This window comes from Tasmannia lanceolata, unplaced genomic scaffold (assembly GCF_043159265.1).
Source record: "Tasmannia lanceolata isolate RefF3 unplaced genomic scaffold, GAP_Taslan_0.1 ptg000015l, whole genome shotgun sequence".
Taxonomy (NCBI): Eukaryota; Viridiplantae; Streptophyta; class Magnoliopsida; order Canellales; family Winteraceae; genus Tasmannia; species Tasmannia lanceolata.
Window position 1 is genome coordinate 59,906,712 of NW_027518692.1, and position 20,882 is coordinate 59,927,593.

Below are 20,882 nucleotides of genomic sequence, written 5' to 3' on the forward strand. Positions count from 1 at the left end.
ATGCTATTCACGTTTCTACTATTGATTGTTGAATAGAAGTGGCTATCATTTTTTTAATGATAGCTGAATAGAAGAATCTGGAATTTGTGTCTCCTTGATTAGCCAGTTGTTGCAGGCTTTTTTATGGATCATAGCTTTTTGACGGATCATTGATTATTCTTGAAGAGCAATTTTAAAGTATTGTTCCCTAATACTTTGTTCTTGCTCCCTAAGGTTAGCATTTGTAGGATCAGAGGTAATTTTCATTTGGATGGATTCAAAATCTTTTTGGATAAGAGGAAGTTTGATGTCGATCCCGCCAAATATATCTCTGTTCCAGTTCTTGATACCCTGCTTTACACGTTTAAGCTTCTGGGTGACTCGGTATAGGGACGTTCCTTTCACCTTTGTCTGCCACTCTTTTTCTACAATTCCATATGGGGACTCATCTTGGAGCCACAAATTGAGGAATCTAAAAGGTTTAGCTCCTTGACTTTTGGATTCAAGAATTACCACAATAATTGGAGAATGATCTGATATGGCAGGGGATCTATAAATTGCATGGGAAGCAGGGAAGCTTTGCAGCCATTTTTCGTTTATAAGAACTCTATCCTGCCTCCTCAGTTTAATATCGCTAATTTTGCAGTTATTGGACCATGAAAGTGTTTGTCCCATTGCTCTGAGATCAGAGAGGTAGCATTGATCAAGGCAGTGGTTGAATTTCTCTCTTCACTGTTTGGTGTAGAACCGCCAAAAGCTTCATTGTGATATCGCACAGTGTTGAAGTCTCCCATCACCAGCCATGGAGATCCCTGAACCGTTATTCTCTTCATACTTTCCCAAAGGTGTCTTCTGCTACCACTCTAGTTATGGGCATAAATAGCAGTTAGCATAATTCTATGCTTAGTTTGAAGATAAGATACCTCAGTATGAATACACTGGTCAGAATCACCCCTGATTATCCAAGTCCACTCTCTTTTGACATGGTTATAGTTTGCATAGACGTTCCATCCTGGGCAGATTACATTGGTATAAGAATGTAGCTTATCAGCACTGGCTTTGGTCTCGAGAAGACAGAAGATTGGAGGTTTTCTCAGTGTGAATTAGCTTCTGTATATCTTCCCCTTTTTCCTACTTTTGGGGCTTTGAGATTCAAAGTTTGAGGTTCCAACTCCCCTCTTGTTTCTTTCAAGTTTGGAAAGTCGAGGCTCCTGTTGTGTCGGAGGGTTTGGTTTTCTTTATGGTTTATGCCTTCTGGTGGGGTCCAGCGAGGAAGGACTATTCCCTGTTTAGATGTAGCTTGCTATTTTGGTATTTTCCTTGGTTTTCGTTTTCGAGACTTTCCATTTCAGGGGTCATCTTCAATCTCCTCTCTCTGGTATGGGATTGAGTTAGCGTAGGGCTGGGTAGCTTCTGTTCTAGAAAATCGACCAGTGAAGGGCCCACCGGCGGTGGTTTTTTGTCATTGAGTCTGTTTTCTTTACCCTCATGTTTTGTGATTTGGCTTTGGTCAGATTTTTCTAGAAGGGCATCCAGATCGCTTTTGGTAAGGAGTGTGGGTCTGGAGGTTTTGTGAGGTCCATGTATATTTGGTATATCCGATGACAGTAAATGCAGGGGGTGGGTGTTCAGCAGGTGAGGTTTTGGTGGGTAAGTTGGGGTTTGGAAAGGCTCATACTTGTGTATTGACAGCGAAAAGATTATTCGAATTTGCAATGAGAAAGAAGAAAGTGGAAGAAAGCTTCATCTTGTGTTAAAATGGACATTGGCATTCATCTTTGCTGCTGTGTTATGGACTTTTATCCCTATCCAGTTCTTACTCACGGTAAATGAAATCTGCTCCTATTTTTGAATGGAAAATCTGCACATTTTAATAATGGCTATTGATATTGACATGAGAATCTCTCTCAAATGAAAAAAATAAAAACACGCAACTTTCGATTTTTGGCCACTGGACCTAATCACCATGCCGTTTGCTTCGTTTGAATTGCAGGAAAAACATTTCTTACAAAAATTTTCCTTAGGCTCTGTTCACTTGCGTTCCCTGGAAAGCAAATCCTGGAAAATAGCCTCTTTTTTCCTTGACAAGACAGAATTATGGTGTTCACTTGCTTTCCTGAGAAAGTAACAAGCCGAGGTGGAAAATGTCAAATAATGACATGGAAATTGCCAAAAATGATGTGGAAATGTCTCTTTTCTCACAAGGGTGGGAAAACAAATCCCACTATTTTGGTCGGCTTTGTTTCCCGGTAAAACTAGTGAAAAAAGGTGGGCAAGCAGTTTCTCAGGAAACCTTTTCCTGCACACGTGACAGGCGGGGGAAACCTTTTCTTGCACAGTTTCCCTGGATTTCTTTTCCTAATGCCACGTCAGATTCCCGGGAAACCTTTTCTTTTCTTTTCCTGGGAAAAGGAAAAGGAAAACAAGTGAACAGAGCCTTAGGATTTTTTTTTTGGTTCCCACACTTTATAGAGAAATGATACTTTATAGTTTATTTAAAAGGATATCATCATAAATTGTAAATTGGAGGTCCCTCTAAATAAAACTTGAACTGTGGTTGTTCAAGTTATTTTTTTTTCTTCACATGGGAATGGAAAAGCGGGAAATTCTGAGAAGGTATTTCCTTTGAAACATTCCCAGATAAATCTTGCAATCTAATCAGGGGATGAAACTTGCATGAGAGAGAGGGTGATATTTTGGAAATTTAACCCATAAATAAGTGTAATTAAAATAAGTCTTAAAGTAAATTTTGTAAGTAAAACTTAACGAACAAGAGGGAAAAATCAGGAAACAAAAATCTCTACTCAAAATCCCAGACTGTTTCCTGATATTTTGAAACTTAAAGACACTAGTTTCATGTTTTTAGTTTCCTGATTTCAGCCACTTCACCCTCGTCTCCACCGGAGAACTATTTATTTATCATGGAAAAAAAATTCATGGTTGCCAAACGTGCCCTTATGGTTTTTTCAACATTTTCTTCAGTTTGGGAGATCTTTTGCACGTGGAAAACTACTGTACGTTCGCATGATGATTGTGAGACGATGACAATCTTTGCTTCACAACATAAATGAAACTTTATTCTGGTCAAAGTCTAACATTCTTCGTTAAAGCCGTTCCTTGCGTGTATTCATCATTACCTTTTGTCCTCCTCTCGACAATTTATTTCTGCACACTTTTCAGCTGAATATGTGAATCTCTGCTTTTTCTTTTTTTCATACCTTTCCACTGTCACTTTAACTACCTGAACACTGTAAATAGGAAACGCCCGAGAAAAAAGTTTCCGTATTATTTTCTAGTCGTGTTTTTTATGAACGCACTCCTTACTTTATTAAGAAGGAAGGTATGGCCCGCACCGTAAGATGATCCAAACCGTCCGTTAGATGGCTCTCAAAATCATTTCCATAGGTTGATCCTCTTTAGGAAATTATATTTCAATGGCTGAGGCTTTGTATCCCAGCTTACGTACCAAAAGGAAATTATTGTTAGAATGGGAATCGTTGGCGTCTCAAAATGCATTCCGCGGCTGGTCTGTCGCATGTCACACCAGCCACCTCGTGAATGGAGACAGACCAGCGGCCTAATTGCCTTTTGTGATGGACCTAGCAAATCCCTGTTAGAATATATCAAATCTAGCATGTCATACCAGCCACCTCGTGAATGGAGACAGACCAGCTGCCTAATTGCATTTTGCGGTGGACCTAGCAAACCCCTGTTAGAATATATCAAATCAAGTAAAATCTAATTAGCTTACCTACCAAAAGGAAATTATTGTTAGAATATAGAGAAAACTACTAAAACCTCCCAAGATAAAAACATATCTACAAGAATCCCCTCAAAATTTTCTTAATTACCAATAGCACCTTGATGCCATTTAAATTTTCTTCTTTTATCCATTTTACCTCTGGTTCTAGATACTTAGAAATCCCTAAAATCTCTCATTTAACAGCCTAAAAATCTCGCTTACGAAGGCAACATCTCTTGTAAGATTTTATATGGTGTAAGCCCGTATAGTCCATTATTTTTCAAAAAGTATTGTACGTGTCACACTGTGGGATGATGCGAACCGTCCATTTGATGGGCCCACCGTAGTATGATCCAACCATTCATTTGATGGGCACACTGTTTTATGATCCAACCACCCATTTGATGGGCAACGATGTAAATAGGATGTGGCCCAAAAATCATTTCCATAAGATAATCCCAACCCTCTGATCTATTGAGGAACTGTATATATATGGAAACTGCTATAGATCTGACGGTTGGGATCATTCTATGGAAGTGATTTTTGGGCCACAATCTATTTAAGTGACGGTTGGGGCATATTATGGAATCTGCTATAGATCTGAGGTTAGATCATACTATGGTGGCCCATCAAATGGACGGTTTGGATCATCCAATGGTAGTGGTACGTACTCTCTTTTTTTTTTTTTGAATAATAGTGGTCTGTTCGAGCTTACACCATGTCACTATCTTGCCTTTATAAGAGAGAGAGAGAGAGAGAGAGAGAGAGAGAGAGAGATTTAATTTTGCTTTATGCTCTGTTTGGATGCCGGGTTTTTTTTTTTTTCCTGGGATTTATGTGGGTAAAGGTAGGAGACAAAAGAGGGGACAAGCATTAATTAGAGAAAGATATATGATGAGTGGAGAGAGATGGTAGAGAGAGAAAGAGATAACACCCTTTTCAAGACAAGATTTTGCTGATGTCAGCAAGAAAAAGCTGATGTGACCACTAAACCTTTACCCACATAAATTCTGGGAACAAAAAAAACCCAGCAACCAAACAGAGCATTAGTGATGGAGAGATATTAGGGATTTCTACGGGTAATATAATGAAGAGTATAATGGGTAAAAGAAAAAATAAAAAGCTATTTTAGGCTTAAAATTGTATCACCGGTAATTATGAAAAATTTGAGGGGATTCTGGAAGATATGTTTTAATCTAAGGGGTTTTTAGTAGTTTTCCCTAAAATAGAATATATCAAATCCAATAAATTCTAACCATTGGATCATCTCCAATAAAATCTAACCATTGTCATCTTAAACTAGAGAGTCCACAATGTCCCAACCGAAATACATAAGAAATGCTCGGGAATTGATATATTCACCCCTTTTTCTTCCCAAGGTCACCTCCTTTAGTGTATTTATGAGTTTTTTATTTTTTTGACGGGTTATTTATGAGTTATTATGGCTACACTTTTTACACGACAGGGAGTGGCCTGGGAAGAAAATGGGGCAAATATGTCACTTCCCAAAATGTCAAAGCTTAAAATTAAATTGTGGGCCCCACCTAATCATTTTACCACGAATATTTCACAACGCGACATTTATAGTTCAGTTTTATTTTGTTTGGCCTGCCACGCTAACACTGTGACACAAACATACTAAATGTTGGATCTCAAAAGTGTACATAGTCAACCAGTACAAGGGAAGTGGTATATTTGCCCTCTTGTATTTCCCGGGCCGCCCCCTCTATTGTATTTCTGACCACTCTTTTTACACTATAAAGGGGTGTCCTGGAGAAGAAAAGTAGGCGAATATATCATTTCCCTTCGTACGTTGGTCAAGTCAAACTAACCCTTGATTAAGGCCTGCTGTACTTGAGAAAGCAACCATTCGTTCCTATTAAATGCGCAAGAATGCATACACCAATACATATATTGTCCACACGCCACTGCTTCGATAACGACACCCCACCATTTATTAAAGACTAGTTTAACTTTCTGTTCATGGCTTTGCCCTGAAATACGACCATCTAATTAGAAAAGCACAACACATTTCTTTGTGCTGTGCTTAAGGAAAGCCTACGCCTATCAAATAACAAAAACAATGCACATTACTTGAGGTTCGAATTAGATGATTCACTTGATTTTTGGGCTTAAGGAAAGCCTAGGCCTATCAAATAGACAGGTTTGATCAACCAAAGGTGGGACCTGTAGTGTCATATTAGATGTGCCTCATTGTTTTGCAATATGTCGCATCATACGAAAGCATCCCTTTACAGAGGAATGCTTTAGGAGTGGGTGCAACCTCATTATAATTTACATTGAGGTGCGCCAACAACGGCATAGTGGGTCGTACCTTTGAGTGATCTGATGACCACTTGGGTAAGCTTATCAAATAGATGATTTTGATCAACCAATAGTGGAACCCACTGCGCCATTTGTCATTGTGTTGCAATGAGGTCGTGCCCCATTGAAGCATCAATCCACATTCCATTTAATATACATGGGAAGTGATATATTGGCTCCCTTTTCTTCCCTAGGCCACCCTCTCTAGTGTATTTATGATCATGGTTTCAAATTTTGGTTTTGAAATGCGTTTCGGTCCTCACTGAAACGGTCGAATCTGACGAAACCTTAAGGGACCATTTGGATACGTTAAGTACCATTATTTTGTATTTGGATTTGGATTTGAGCTTTCAGTACAAAATGAATAGATCTGCCAGCTCATGTTGAGGGAGACAGAGAGGGAACAGGGTAATTCCTTTCTTATTTTCGAAGTTTATTTGGAAATTTATTTTTTTCACTGTTAATCACTAAATTGGAAATTCAAGGATTTGTTCGGGATCCAAATGTCAAAGCAAAAAGGGCTGCAAATTGGAGAATTCCAAATCAAAATCTTCTCGGCATCCAAACGGCCCCTAATATTTTATCTCATACGAGATTTTGGCTGAAATTTCAATAATTTCGGAGAAATTTTGGGAAAATATTAAATAATGAAAAAAAATCGAGATTTTTGGTTGAAAATCCTTAAAAACTTGGACAAAATTTCGGCATTATATCATTTCCCAAATCTTATCAACTTCCCGTTTGATTGGGCTCCTTGTTCTAATCGTGGGACCCACCTCGGATAAATAATTTGAATCTTGCTGGTGTCACATGAGAGAGAGAGAGAGAGAGAGAGAGAGAGAGTGTTTTTTGGTTTACAGAAGATGATAGGATTGATGGTTTGTTAGTGCCAAAGAAGATAATGATTTTGACATAAAGCAGGCGAATCTTGTCTTTCTGTTGGTGGGCAAATATGATATTAAGTTATTAACCCCCCGCTTTTGTGGTTTACAGAAGATGATAGGAGAGATGGTTTGTTAGTGCGAAAGAAGATAATGATTTTGACATAAAGCAGGCGAATATTGTCTTTCTGTAGGTGGGGCAAATATGATATTAAGTTATTAACCCCCTATTTCATCTTCCACTACATCCCCCTCTATTTATTATTTTCACCCCGCATTGGCGTATTGCTCGTTTCCTCCCTCGCCTCTTCTTCATTTATTATTGCGGCGTTTCCTTTTCTTCAATTCCAATCTGTCTCGTGACCCATTACCCAAAACACGATGAGACGTGCATTGACCCGTCCTTTTCGCTCCCTTTTTTCACGTCACCAGACATTAAAATCTTTCGCTTCGTCCCAACACCGCGTTAAGCGTTTGAGGCACGTGATTACGTGGGTTGCGCCGGTAGAGGTGGTTTTTCCTTCTATCAATACACATAAATAAACTCGTCTTTTCCTCCAATCAAGCATGTTTGGAATTTGGAAACCATGAAATAAACTCAGCATTATTTTTGGGAGAGTGGTGCCCGACCGGGCTAGGTGGCAAAACACCTGCCCTTGGATTTTGGATTTTGACGGTAGGGCATCAATACAGTACTCATATTATTATAAGTACGGTATGGCCAGCACCATAGGATGATGCAAACCGTGCCTAAATAGGTTGTGCCTCTAAAATTATTTTCATAGGTTGATCCTAACCTTCTATAGATCAGAGGGTTAGGATCAAACTATGGAAATAATTTTTTGAGCACAACCTATTTAGGCTGTGGCCCATCTAATGGACGGTTTGGATCATCCTATCGTGCGGGACATACAGTACTATTAATAAAGTGAAATATTAGCATAGTAAGATTTTTTTCCCCCTTGCTGGTTAGCCAATTCTCACCCTCTACTCATTTGTCCCCTCTCAAGTCCCACCAGGATTGTTAAGGGACCTAATCTTGATTGGATCCATCTAGATTTGTACGACAATCTTTTTAACTTCTAACTCAGTTTCGTCCTGCTGTGTCGGATGTGTTAATTCTATTTTATGTGCTCGTATCACGGTCATATTAAGAATCAAAGTCTCTCACATAATGTCCTACGTCCTGCTATTGTTTTACTTAATTATTTAAAACTATGATCTCAAGGATCTGTCAAACCATATGTTTGGATTTTGTTTGACTATTTCTCACAATTTATTAGATAACCAAAAGCTGCTTCCAACCTTTCATATATGCCCATTAATGGCTTCCAAAGTAGGTTTTGCATGTAAAATTAATTTTAAAAATCTTACATGCAAATAAGGACCCCACCCAACCTTTGTGGGGCCCACAATTTTGTAAGAAAATAAACTATGGGCCCACCCACAATCAAACAAGGCAGCTGGTGTCATGAGAGAGGCCCCAACCCAGCCAAGATTGTACCTTTTACAGATAATTACCCCGGCCCCTACAGCCAAGGTTGTACCTTTTTTCAGATAATTACCCTTTCTCCATTATTATTCGGTCCTTCTGCCAAGGACCCTCCAATTTCTTTTTCTTTTGAATTTTTATACAAAGGTGCAACCAAAAACTGAGAGTTGGAAAAAGGTACCTAGAGTCCCAAAAAAGATATCACAGACTCACAGTCAACATTGAAATATTTTAATAAAGTTAGAAGAGTGCCACTATCAAAAGGGACTGTATTTATGTTTTCCATTCGTGCAATCATATGGCCAGCTCATATCAGCTTCCTCAAAAATTTAGGAGTGTCAATGGACCCAAACGGTCCGATGGATCCATGGACATATACAGGGACCTTATCATAGGATCCAAAATTATTACTGCTCGGTACCATACAACCAACCAAAGCCCGCGGGACAGTCCTAAATCCGATTTTACTTTACTGTGTTTTTTTTTTTTTAATATCCTCTAATTTTTTGTTACTTTTAGGGATATTTTAGTAAAAATAAGCCATGTGCATTTGTTTCAAACAATTCCTATTTGTAGTAATTTTTTTTTTCCCTCTCTCAAGTCCCCCAAGTCACCCTCTTCTCTTCCTTCTCTAAGACTCTAACCATTGACTCTAACTCTCTAGCCCACTGTGTTGCCGCCACTGCGGCTTACCCTCGCAGCTACTGGTCACATTAGCATTCACCCTCTTTTAGAGAATTTTAAGCATGTAAAATGTAAGCATGACCTACTAGGACACTCACAATGGATAGTGACCGAGATGTAGGAAGTAGGATCCAAATAATACTCCGAATCTGACCCGACTGATAAGAAATTTGAATGGATCATGATTAAGACATAGGTGGATCCGTCGTCACCCCTACTCAAAATTATTAAAGTTGAGATAGTATGGTAATTTCGCAAATCTTTCCGGGGGTGGTTATGTAATTTCAGATGAGGAGTAGTATGAAGGAATATTCCATTTAATAGGAGCATATAATTGAATAGTACCTTTTAGATGGGGACTCTCATGAAATAATATTAACATGGAAAGCTCAAGAGCACTGCTTGTCTGTGTAGAAAAAAAGGATGATTTTTCAAACCACTACCTTTCTTCCTTCTTTTTTTCTTCTTCTTTTTTGTAAAAACGTCTCCTTCTGTCCCACAACCCCACCATTATTTGTTCTGTGGAAATTCCTTTGAAAAGATAGAAAGAAAAGGATGAGAATGATAAAATTAAAGGAGATTTCACTAATTCTTGGATGATTACAATCAATTCCAAAGTGTGCTCATATAGAATGATTGGGAACATTCCTAATCTCTCTAGGTTACCTCTTCTAATCTAATTGCATAATCTATTTAGGTCACCTCATCTAACAAATTTGCCCAAGCAAACTCCAATAAGAGCCAATGGTGAAATCTTAATCCAATCCAACGGTGAGAACTCTCACACTCTAATAGAGAAAGACCCCGTACATTTGACCAATTTACTAAACTATCCCTTCTATTTCCAGTAAAGATCAGTGTATCGGTTTGTCCTTTCCTTTCTCATAAAAGACAGCATCTCCCTCCTATTTTCTTTGTATTTTCTTGAAAATTAAGACAAATTTGCCCAAGCAAACTCCAATAAGAGCCAATGGTGAAATCTTAATCCAATCCAACGGTGAGAACTCTCACACTCTAATAGAGAAAGACCCCGTACATTTGACCAATTTACTAAACTATCCCTTCTATTTCCAGTAAAGATCAGTGTATCGGTTTGTCCTTTCCTTTCTCATAAAAGACAGCATCTCCCTCCTATTTTCTTTGTATTTTCTTGAAAATTAAGCCAATTCATAGGACAAGTGTTGAGATTTGGCTCATGTCTTGGGGGAAAATAGATCCATTTTCCGGTTATCAATGCATATGTTAGAACAACTCACTGCCAGTCTCCTCGTAGATTAGTGGTAATTAGTGTTTGATTGTCGTGGGGGTTTAGACTGTGGACATTGTTATACACCAAATTTCCATGTATATTCTTTGTATTTGCAATCGTTGGATATAAATTCCATGGGCAGAAAGACGATATCCATTAATTGCATTAGAGAGAGAGAGAGAGAGAGAGAGAGAGAGAGAAGGGAAGTGATATATTTGCGCCCTTTTTTTACTTGGGACAGCCACCATAAGTGTAATTATGAGTATTCTTCTACACTAGAGAGGGCTGTTCCAAGTGAAAAAAAGGGGCAGAAATATCATTTCCCTTCAGCGAATCCACTAGGCGGGCTACCCATTGATCTCCAATAGCCCCCAGATCTACACCGATTGGACAATGGAAACTCATTCTCTCAAGAGAATGAAAACATACGGAAATGTAAGTCTAGAGAATTTGTGAACGAAAGTAGGTCCCACCCTGTGATTGCATTAATCGATCACTGGTAGGCCCACCTTATACAACACAAGACACCTTAATCTCATCATTGTTTCAGTAGGGCACGGCCTCGTTGTAATATACTGTTGTGGCGCAGACACACAGTAATAATGGTCGCATCTCTGATCGATCTGAACCGTCTATTTTACACACAGATGCTTTAGATCTGTTACTATCCAAAAATATGCCAGACATTCAATCTGGACATCTAATAATGTATAGGGAAATGTTATTAGCACTACCAGATTTATTTTGATGATGGCACTCCTCACTTTATTAAAAAGCAAGGTATGGCCCGCACCATAGGATTATCCAAACCATCCATTAGATGGGCCACAACCTAACCCAAAAATCGTTTTCATAGGTTGATCCTAACCCTCCAATCTATAGGGGGATTGGATATTAGAGGGTTGATCCTAACCCTCTATAGATCGGAGGGTTAGGACCAACCTATGGAAAAGATATTTGGGGCACAACCTATTGAGGCTGTAGCCCGTCTAATGAACGGTTTGGATCCTCTTTAATAAAGTTAGGAGTGTGATCATCAAAATATGGTAGTGCTGATAACATTTCCCTAATGTATACTGTTAATATGAACCATTTCTTAATTTTCTTTTAACATTTTGTGCTTGACAATAAAAATACATATTATTAGAAGACCCAAAAGCAAGACCTATCAAATGAATGGTCTAGATCATTCAATACGTAGGACCCACTACGTAGACGAAAATAGCACCTTTTTTTTTTCTTTCTTAAACATTCTCAGGGCTATTTTCGGTATCTTCAAAAGGTGCCTTTTTTTTTTCCCTATCGTATCTAAAACACCTTAAAACGAGCTGAGCTTTGACCGTCGTACCCTCTCTCTCTCTCTCTCTCTGTCTCTCTGCGCGCGCTTATCTTCATCTTCGTCACTCTGTTCGTTCCGATAACTCCTTCGTCATTTACGGTACTGGTTAGAGGACTCGTTCTGGACGGTCCAGATCTTTTCGTCTCGTCATCGTACGGATGGGGCGAGCTTGTCGATGTGTTCTACGTAAGGTAAGAAAAGAGAAGAAGAAAAACTTACGTATTTAAAAGATGAACTTCTTTCTTCTTCTTTTTTACGCTTTTTTTATCTCCTGCTTCCTCTTCAAGTTACTGTCCAGTCAATTTCCTTTCTTTTTTATTTTATTTTTGAATTTTTTTTTGTTGTTGCTGATGAAGATGATTTGAGAAGTAGCATTTAATATTTTATTTTTTAATTTTGCTATTTCTATTAGAGATTTCACTGATTTAATGATTTATTGCTGTGCTTCGTCTTGAATTCTATAAAAAGATTTCGGTTTGTCTGATGTGCGAATTATTTTTGTTTCTTTCCTTCAATTTTTTGTAGTTGAAATTTTCATTCCGCTATTTTGAAGTTAGTTAGATTTGATTTTATTTGAAATCTTGTTTTTGGTGTTACAAGAAGAAGAATAAGTGATTTTTTACAGCTTTTGATTTCCTGAATGTGTTGTTGTTTGGTTACGAATAAAATTCCTCTTTCCACTGGTTGAATTTTTCTTTTAATTTATGAATTGTGTGATCCATGTTATTCATAGCTTCGTATGTATGTGTCATGTAAACTGCTTTTAGATGGAATCTATGTTATTATTCTTGAATTTCACTGTTGTGGTTATGCTACTCCTTTTTTCTCTTCATGGAGATATCAAATTGTTTTAGGGCAAACAAATAAGAAGTTAAGGTTTATCTTCTCCAATGCTTATCTAAATCTCAGATTTTAGGACTCTTCTTTGGTATCCGTAGAATTTGTTAGATTTGTGCCGAGTGTTATAAAGTAGATTCTACAGTGATAACTGGTGCTTATGGATCCCGTTGGATCCCTTTGTTCCTGCGACATTGGATTTCATCTCAAGATAGGTTTCCTACAATTAGTATGTTCTGTTTTGAAATAATATTGGGGTTTAGAGGCTAAATTAAGTTGTTTATGTGGTTTAGTCGATTAGAGTGTCCCAATTGATCTACCTGATTTGCTTTGCCAACACTGTCTTTTATGCATATTTTCCTCAAATATTTCTTATATTTGCTCAATCATATTCAAATTTAAGGTGGAATGATTAAGTTGTAACTTTTTTTTAAAAGATATATCCTTGTATTCTACTAACATTATTACCAAGTTTTAATTCATTGTAAGTTGCCTTGGTGTTTATCCTAGTGCGTTCTATTAGTATGGTTTCATCTTTTAGTGGATTAGTCTTGTAACGCTAACTATTAAATACTTTTCCATGAAAATAAATCCACTTCCTCATCATTTTCCTGGTGTAATTGTTTTTTGTTTTTCTATTCGGTAAAAAAAAGTGAGTGATTATTTTTCAAGTCCCCTTTGTCATATGGATCAATTGGTTTGCACATGACAGTTATTTACAAACTTTTATATGAAGCATATGTTACTGGCGATCTGCTGTACAAGGGAAGTGCCTCATTTGTATATTTTTCCCCTCTATAATGGATAATTGTCTTCTCAGTCTTCAAAATTATCTTTTACTAGTTGCAGGGAGCAAGGTGTCAATTCTTGAGTGCTTGACCCATGGAGCTTAATGGTCACAAAAGAATGAGGAAAAGGGAACATGTTATTCAAGAAAATAGTGATTTGAAATTACCGAATGATGTTGACGAATTTGATCCTTGGACTGCATGGGCATACAAGCCTCGTACCATTTCCTTGCTACTTTTTGGTGCATGCCTACTTATGTGAGTCTTGCTCGATGATACATGTTTTTTTTTCTGGCCAAACTTTGGGCCTTCATTTTTCTATTTTTCTTTTGGAACTATGAGTACTATTTCATGTTGAATTTTATGTTCAAGCATGTAGATCATGTCAGTGATTGCATCAGTAAAATTTTTGAACTGCTTTTTTCTTATCTTCAATGAACTTCATAGAAAAGTCATAAGCAAGTATTGAAGGCAAAGCAGGCCATGGCACACCACATTGGACACGACTGAGGACTAACATTTTCTTCACACCTGATATTGTAACAATACCAAATTTTATTCATGATTGTGGTTGTGGGATATTTAAGAAAATCAAAGTCATGGAGTCGAGAATCTCATCAGAAGCTTGACTAGGACAAGATGGTTTGAAACATCAGTGGGCCATATTGTTAGCCCAACTTGAAGGCCTTCAACTTCTGTCATGCATCCTATTTCTCCCACCCTCCGTAGAGCCAAACAAAATTGCTGTTATGATCATGAAGTGAATTACATATTCCAGACCACTGAGGTTCTCCCTTCTATCAAAATTTACATGCCTAATTGAGAGAGTGGCCGAAAGGTCCTGCTGGATATTGTGAACCAGGTAAGTTCTGTACCTCCATCTGTTTGAAGCACAACTACAATTCGCTTAAGACTTCAAACAAGTTTACATTGCCTTTCCCTCTTTCTATAACTTGCATTATTGTTGTTCTGCATCACCTCTTGTCGCTAATCCTTTTTTCTCCCAATTCACTTTAAATAATAGCAATATGGAAAGTTAGGCACTAAAGGCACTCATTTCTAGAGCGAGATCCCCCCTGTCTCCATAATTCGTTAAGAACGGAGGAGTGCTTCCAATAGAGGATGCTCGCCACACTTTTGTTTAAGACTCTTTTACTTCAGAATTACTTTGGATTGCATTGGTGTGATATGAAACTCATAATTTCCAAGTAAACTAGAGAATTTTCTCTTCCCAAAAAGAAGAGAGAGAAATGTGAATATTGCATTACTAATTCTCCTTTAAAATAATAGTCGGTGCTAGCCAGGTTATAAATGAATTAGTTGAACTGATGCATGCCTATATTCTTTCAGATGGGCAAGTGGAGCCCTTGATCCAGAAAATACTTCTTCTGGTGATCTTGTTACCTCTGTGAAGAGGTATATCTCTTCTTTATTAGCACTTCATGGAAAATATGATAGAAAAAATCATTTTGTATGCTTCTTTAATTGTCACATAAATGATACAAATCATTGTTGCTTGCTTTTATAGGGGAGTCTGGGCAATGATTGCTGTTTTTCTCGCTTATTGCTTGCTTCAAGCACCTTCAACGTAAGTAAAAAAATCTGGTTATGCAGAATCTAGTTTATTTTATTCCTCCCCTTTTATCATGTGAATCAAAACATAGACATATCTTAGGAGATTCTTAGATACAGTCTGAAACGTTATCTCCATTTATTGAATGTCTCAGATACAAATACGAGTACTTAACTATTAAGCATTATAGTTTTCCTTGTACTTTATGTTGAATGCCTCGATGGAAACTTTTTAATGGCTTACCAGTAGAAAAAAAATGTTAGATCCCCTCTTTAAAAGGTTATCACCCTGTCTATTCTAGTAGTTTCTGTTGCTAGGTTAATTTCTGATAGCATCTATTATGAAGCTCTGGTTTGAATGGATTTTGGAGCCAATACTATTACAGGCAGAGCTCTTTCTTGGTAGGTTGTATTGATGGAAATTATTGGAGCTAGTAGTTCCTTTTTCATCCTTTACTTATTTTCTGTTGAAGGCGAATTTTATGCCGCTTTGCCTTATTGTGCTAGTTAGCTAGACAGAATATTCAGACATGGCTATGTGCTATTGAACATGTCCTTCCGTGTGCAGAAACCAAAATTTTGACACGGCTATATAGACACAACTATAATAATTTCTACAACAATTTTAATGACTATGGGAATCATTGAAATAGTATTTTGTAATTTAATAAACACGTATGGTTAGAAATCTAAAGTACTTTTTAGGGGTGGCAATGGATGGCCCGAGCTATTCAGATCCAAAATTTACCTTGTAGCCTGTCTGGATTGGGCTTGTGCCCATTCATTTTTAGTTAAAGAAAATTGCCCATGTCCATCCAATACCAACCCTTGTAGTTATATCGGTGTAGGGTAGTTGCTTGTAATTGTAAGTATATAGTGAACCAAGATATTATTGATCAAATTGTTCAAGTATGTTAACATCCATGATTTTTTTTTTCAGGGTACTTATTAGGCCACATCCTGCAATTTGGCGCTTGGTTCATGGAATGGCAGTTGTTTACCTCGTTGCCCTTACATTTCTGCTTTTTCAGGTTGATTTTCTTCGCTCCCCTTCTGTAGCTCAAGTTGGAATATTCAAAGTTATATGACTGTTACTCATCTCTGTGTTCCTTTATTTAGTATCATCTAGTTCTATATTTGTCAAGATGCAAGTTTGGGTACAATCAGGTCAACAGTTTTAGTAAATAAATGGAAGACTCGTGCTTTTATCTTGATTCCTTTCTTTTGTTCAAAAGAAGCCTAAGTTTTGGACATATGAAGTAAACATAGGAGGGATGCCAAATGAAATAACCTGGTCCAGGATTAGTTTTTGTGTAAATATTGTGTCAGGATTTCATAGAACAAAGCATTTCCAATCTTGTTCAAAATCATTTTAAGACCAGAAAAAAAAAACAGTATTTTGGCACTTAAGTTCTGCTTCAGGTTTTTGTATTTTAGTTTCTTTGGTTTTGCTTAAAATACTGATAAAAAAATAAATATTGTAGGGTATGGATTTTTGCATGTATGGGTATACATTTTGTCTTCTAAACGAGTTTCTTTTCCCAGAAGCGGGATGATGCTCGGCAGTTCATGAAATTTCTCCATCCTGATCTCGGTGTTGGTATTGCATTTGAAAATTTGCAATAGTTTTTCCCCTTTAATTTTTTTTGATGCAAGAATAGCTCATTATCACATATTTAAGAAAAATATGAATCTCTACTTTTTTCCTTCCACTTTTTCGCAGAACTTCCTGAAAGATCATATGGATCTGATTGCCGAATTTATGTGCCGGAGAATCCCACAAACAGGTTTAAGAATGTTTATGTATGATGTCTTCATGGACCATCCATCTAATTTTAATTTCCCTCTTCATATTCGAATTTTTTTTGCTTATTCACCACAGTATGAGGGATCTAACAATCTACTATTTTGGCTTTTATTATTTTAGGAGACGTTATTTGATGAATTTGTTCTAGCTCATATTTTTGGATGGTGGGGTAAGGCTATAATGATTCGTAATCAACCCCTTTTGTGGGTGTTATCAATTGGGTTTGAATTAACGGAGGTCTGTTTCTTTTGAAAAAATTTGCCATCTAGGCTACATGTACATTTGATAGTTTCTTTCCAGTTTTCAATTGTTGAAAATGTATAAAATATTAAATCTAGTGCTAATATTTTGCAGCTCACATTCCGGCACATGTTACCAAACTTTAACGAATGTTGGTGGGATGGTATTATTCTTGATATTTTGATCTGCAATTGGTTTGGTGAGACCCCAAAACTATTGGTTTTTTGAATCATGACATGTATTCTGTTCAATTATCTGTTTTTTGTTTCGGTCAACTTTACAGTTCTGTTATTGTCTGTTTATATAAACCCCCCTTATGTTCTGGTTTAATAAGTTTTCTCTGTTCATTTGTTTTATTCATTCCTGCCAGCGCTGTAAAATAGCCATACGTTTTTAATTGAGATATAATCAAGATAATGAAATTTGCAGTGAACTCAATTCCGAAAATTCTGCAGAGTATGTTCATGACTTTTATAGGACGGTCTTCGTTTTAGTTCTTTCAGGGGGCTGTTTGGATGCAGGGATTTTCTTGCCAAATAATAAAATTTCCCTGTTTTCAAGGAAAATGGCACACCCACTAGACACTGGAATTCTTTTTCCATGTAAAATCTTTCCATAATTTTTTACCTAGAACCAAACGGCCCCACAGGGAAGCCTTTGATGATCCTCAAACAACACTTTAGGTGTTCTAACTCTGCATGGCCTTGACAATGATGTTAACGGCTGGACTTGTCTAGCTTAGCTGTTCCATTGTTTCTCTTCCACTTCTTAATATGCACAAAGGGTATTTATTCGTTCTTATTTCAGGGCATGTGTTGGCTTCGTAACTAGTTCCAACTTAATAATGATGCTTTCATTAGTTTTACAACTTAAAAGATCTTGGGGGGAAAATGCTCAGTTGCAATAATTTCTTGGAGATGTCTAAGTTTCACCAGCCGCCACTTTTATTAGGAAAGTGCAGAAATTTTCATGTTTTTTCCAATTGGCTGGTCTCTTGTGTAGAGACCCTGAACTTCCTCTTTTCTAGCATTGATCTCTGTTCCTTGTCAGAAATTTATGCGCTGAAGTTTGGTGTTCTAGGTCTTTTTGTACCTAAAAGTTGCTTAGCTAGCAAAAATATGTTAATTTTTGTTATTTCTTCATGAGTTTCTGGGGTGCAAATGCATTATGCGCCTACTTATTCTGGTTTCTAACTTGGAGTTCTCGTGTCACTTTGATTGGAAACATTTATTTTCATTTTTTCTGTTCTGGGTGGTGTTGTCTGGTGGGCCTTTATTTTAGAATGCCTGTTGGTAAACGTTGTAATGCAAGGTTTTTTTTTTTTTATTGCTGCACAAGGTCTCAATTTTTTCGCTTCATTGATTTGATGTCACACAAGGTGATGCCTTGCTCTTTCTATGATGGTGTCTAGAAAATGGATGTTTCAACTCCGTGTCTTACCGCTTACCTATGGAGATAATTTATTAGAAGCTCTTCTATTAATTTTTTTCTTCTTTTGCCTAAAAATCCTTTTCCCATAGGCATTTAGTATTTGAGCTCCCTACCTGTTCCTTTTTTAGATCAGGTACTGATAGCTATGGTTTTCCTTTTTCTTTTGTGATATGTGTGTTCACGTGACATGTTTCTGCTACCGTCAAGAATGCGTATGATCTCCGCCTTTGAATTGTGAATAATTCTTTTAATCCATCTACAAAAACAGTAATCCCAACTCTTTTACGTGTGAACTTTGTTCAGTGATGGATCCAGAGCTCCATCATTAATTTCAATGTCGTGTTATGAACCCATTCTACTGTTTTCATTCTTATTTATAGATTCAGAATGCTATTTTTCTATTTTATTTTTCATTGCATCTTATGGCCATGAGGATATTATTTATTTTGTTACCGCTTATCATTAACTGTTCCATTTGGTTAATATCGCAGGTATCTGGGCAGGAATGCATACAGTCCGTTACTTTGATGGGAGAACCTATGAGTGGGTTGGTATAAGTCGTCAGCCAAATATCATTGGTAAAGTATGTTATGTAACAATCATCCTATATTTCTCTCTCACTTTATTGATTATGTGCTATGTGCGTCTCCAATGTATGTCAAACTCCACTCTTGGGTTGAACTATCTTGTTGGTGTCCCCTTATTGTTTATTAGATATTTAAGGAATCCCCCTTATTTTTGTGCCCTTTAGTGATGGATTTTTGGCATAGGTTTGGTTTTATTTTTTTAATTTTTTGAAACAATGTCTAAAGTGGGACTTTTCTTGATTCGTTTTTAAATATTTTATTTATTTTTTGGTCTCTTCCACTGACTTTACCTTCTTGCTTCCTCCTATTTTTTAAGGTGAAAAGGACATTGGGCCAGTTCACCCCTGCACGTTGGGACAAAGATGAGTGGCACCCTTTGCTCGGTCCATGGCGGTTTATCCAAGTGCTTAGCCTTTGCATTGTGTTTTTGACTGTGGAACTGAATACCTTCTTTCTCAAGTTCTGTCTTTGGATTCCTCCTCGAAATCCTATGATTGTTTATAGGTTGATCCTTTGGTGGCTAATTGCCATACCAACTATTCGCGAGTACAACTCATACTTACAGGACAGGTATCTCTATCTCCCTCTTTCATGTATTTTGAATTTCCTTAGGTAGCTTTGATAATTCCACTGCTCATGAACATATCTAATCTAGTTTTCTTTATTTTATTATTTACTTTATGGGTTTCAGAAAACCAATGAAAAAGGTGGGAGCATTTTGCTGGCTTTCCCTTGCCATATGCATAGTGGAACTCCTTATCTGTATCAAGTTCGGCCATGGTGAGTGAGATTTTTTTTTATCATTAGTATGAACAATATTGACGTTTATCAATGTTCAATTAAGGCAAATGGCATCCGAACTCCCTTGTTTTGATAATGGTACTCCACACTTAATCAATCACTTACCTGGTTGACTATTGAGGGCATCATGGGAATTGAAACAGCTTTTGAAAGCAAAATAGAGAAGTGCAAAGTCAATAGTGGAGTACCATTATTGAAACAAGGGAGTGCAGATATCAATTCCCTCAAATAATCAGTGTTTAATATCTATGGTTTTTAAAAACTTCTACATAACATTTCACAACCCCAACTCTTTTGCCAGGTTTGTTTCCCAATTCAATGCCTACATGGTTGATAGTTTTCTGGGCTTCAGTTGGGGTGGCTATTTTGATATTTCTGCTTGTTTGGTCATGGCAACTTCATCGAACTTTAGGGAGAAAAAGGCTATGATTTTGCTCTGCGGGGCGTTATTTTTTACCATATGTATAACCTTCATGTTTTGTAAATTCTTACGCTGTCTCTGGATTTCGAAGAATGTAGAGAATGTTATTTACTTCTTTTTAGGTAGCTGGAATCATTGGTAGCCAAAGTATCAGAAAATTTACTTGGATGTTACCTGTCTCATCAGACCAAATGATCATTCTCCATTCCAAATTCTAAGTATTTCATTAATTTTTTTTCCATGTGAATCAATCTGCTATTTTTTTTTCCATGTGAATAATGCAGACTAGGCATCTTTACAACTTGAGATCAGTGGAAAGACTTAGCTGAAGTGAGTGAAGAAACCATCTTGCTTCAACCCTTCTGCTCAATCTATATGTATTTTCCCCGTTCCATTTTTACATCGAAAGGGACGGAGCCTAAAAGAAAATGGCTTAGTGGGGAGCTTTCTTTCTTCGGGTCATCTTACCTACCCAAAAAATAAAAAGCCCAGCCATCTTGATTCAAGAGATTTTATATGGTGTGTGGCCGTATATTCCAGTATGTTTTCAAAAGGTACTATACGGCCCACTCCAGATGATCCAAACCGTCAATTTGTGGGACCACAACTTTAATAGTCGTGCACACCTGTATAGATTGTTGGGTTAGGATCATCCTATGGAAAAGATTTTTGGGGCACAACTAGACCTGGCAAACGGGTGGGCCGGG

General features: G+C 37.3%; 1 protein-coding gene across 2 annotated transcripts; it reads left to right on the forward strand.

Moving 5' to 3' along the window:
• The first annotated feature begins 11,675 nt into the window (after positions 1 to 11,675).
• LOC143892765 (CDP-diacylglycerol--serine O-phosphatidyltransferase 1-like) lies at positions 11,676 to 20,414 on the forward strand. Of its 2 annotated transcripts, none has more exons than XM_077397625.1 (13): positions 11,676 to 11,882; positions 13,372 to 13,574; positions 14,667 to 14,732; positions 14,845 to 14,904; positions 15,829 to 15,919; positions 16,434 to 16,488; positions 16,612 to 16,691; positions 16,816 to 16,932; positions 17,050 to 17,134; positions 18,858 to 18,949; positions 19,270 to 19,523; positions 19,645 to 19,733; positions 20,056 to 20,414. In XM_077397625.1, exons 2-13 carry the CDS (start codon positions 13,411 to 13,413, stop codon positions 20,181 to 20,183), a joined length of 1,281 nt encoding a protein of 426 aa, XP_077253740.1. In that variant the 5' UTR covers positions 11,676 to 11,882; positions 13,372 to 13,410; the 3' UTR covers positions 20,184 to 20,414. The 2 variants fall into 2 exon arrangements, with proteins under 2 accessions (XP_077253740.1, XP_077253741.1); XM_077397626.1 differs by having other exon boundaries at positions 13,378 to 13,574.
• Positions 20,415 to 20,882: the final 468 nt, after the last annotated feature.

What these genes read in the sequence shown, in the direction of transcription:
- LOC143892765 (XM_077397625.1), top strand. Translation starts at nt 13,411, where the DNA reads ATGGAGCTTAATGGTCACAAAAGAATGAGGAAAAGGGAACATGTTATT. An exon ending in TTGGGTTTGAATTAACGGAG is followed by an intron (nt 16,933 to 17,049) that starts GTCTGTTTCTTT and finishes AATATTTTGCAG; the next exon opens with CTCACATTCCGGCACATGTT. An exon ending in CTGTATCAAGTTCGGCCATG is followed by an intron (nt 19,734 to 20,055) that starts GTGAGTGAGATT and finishes CTCTTTTGCCAG; the next exon opens with GTTTGTTTCCCAATTCAATG.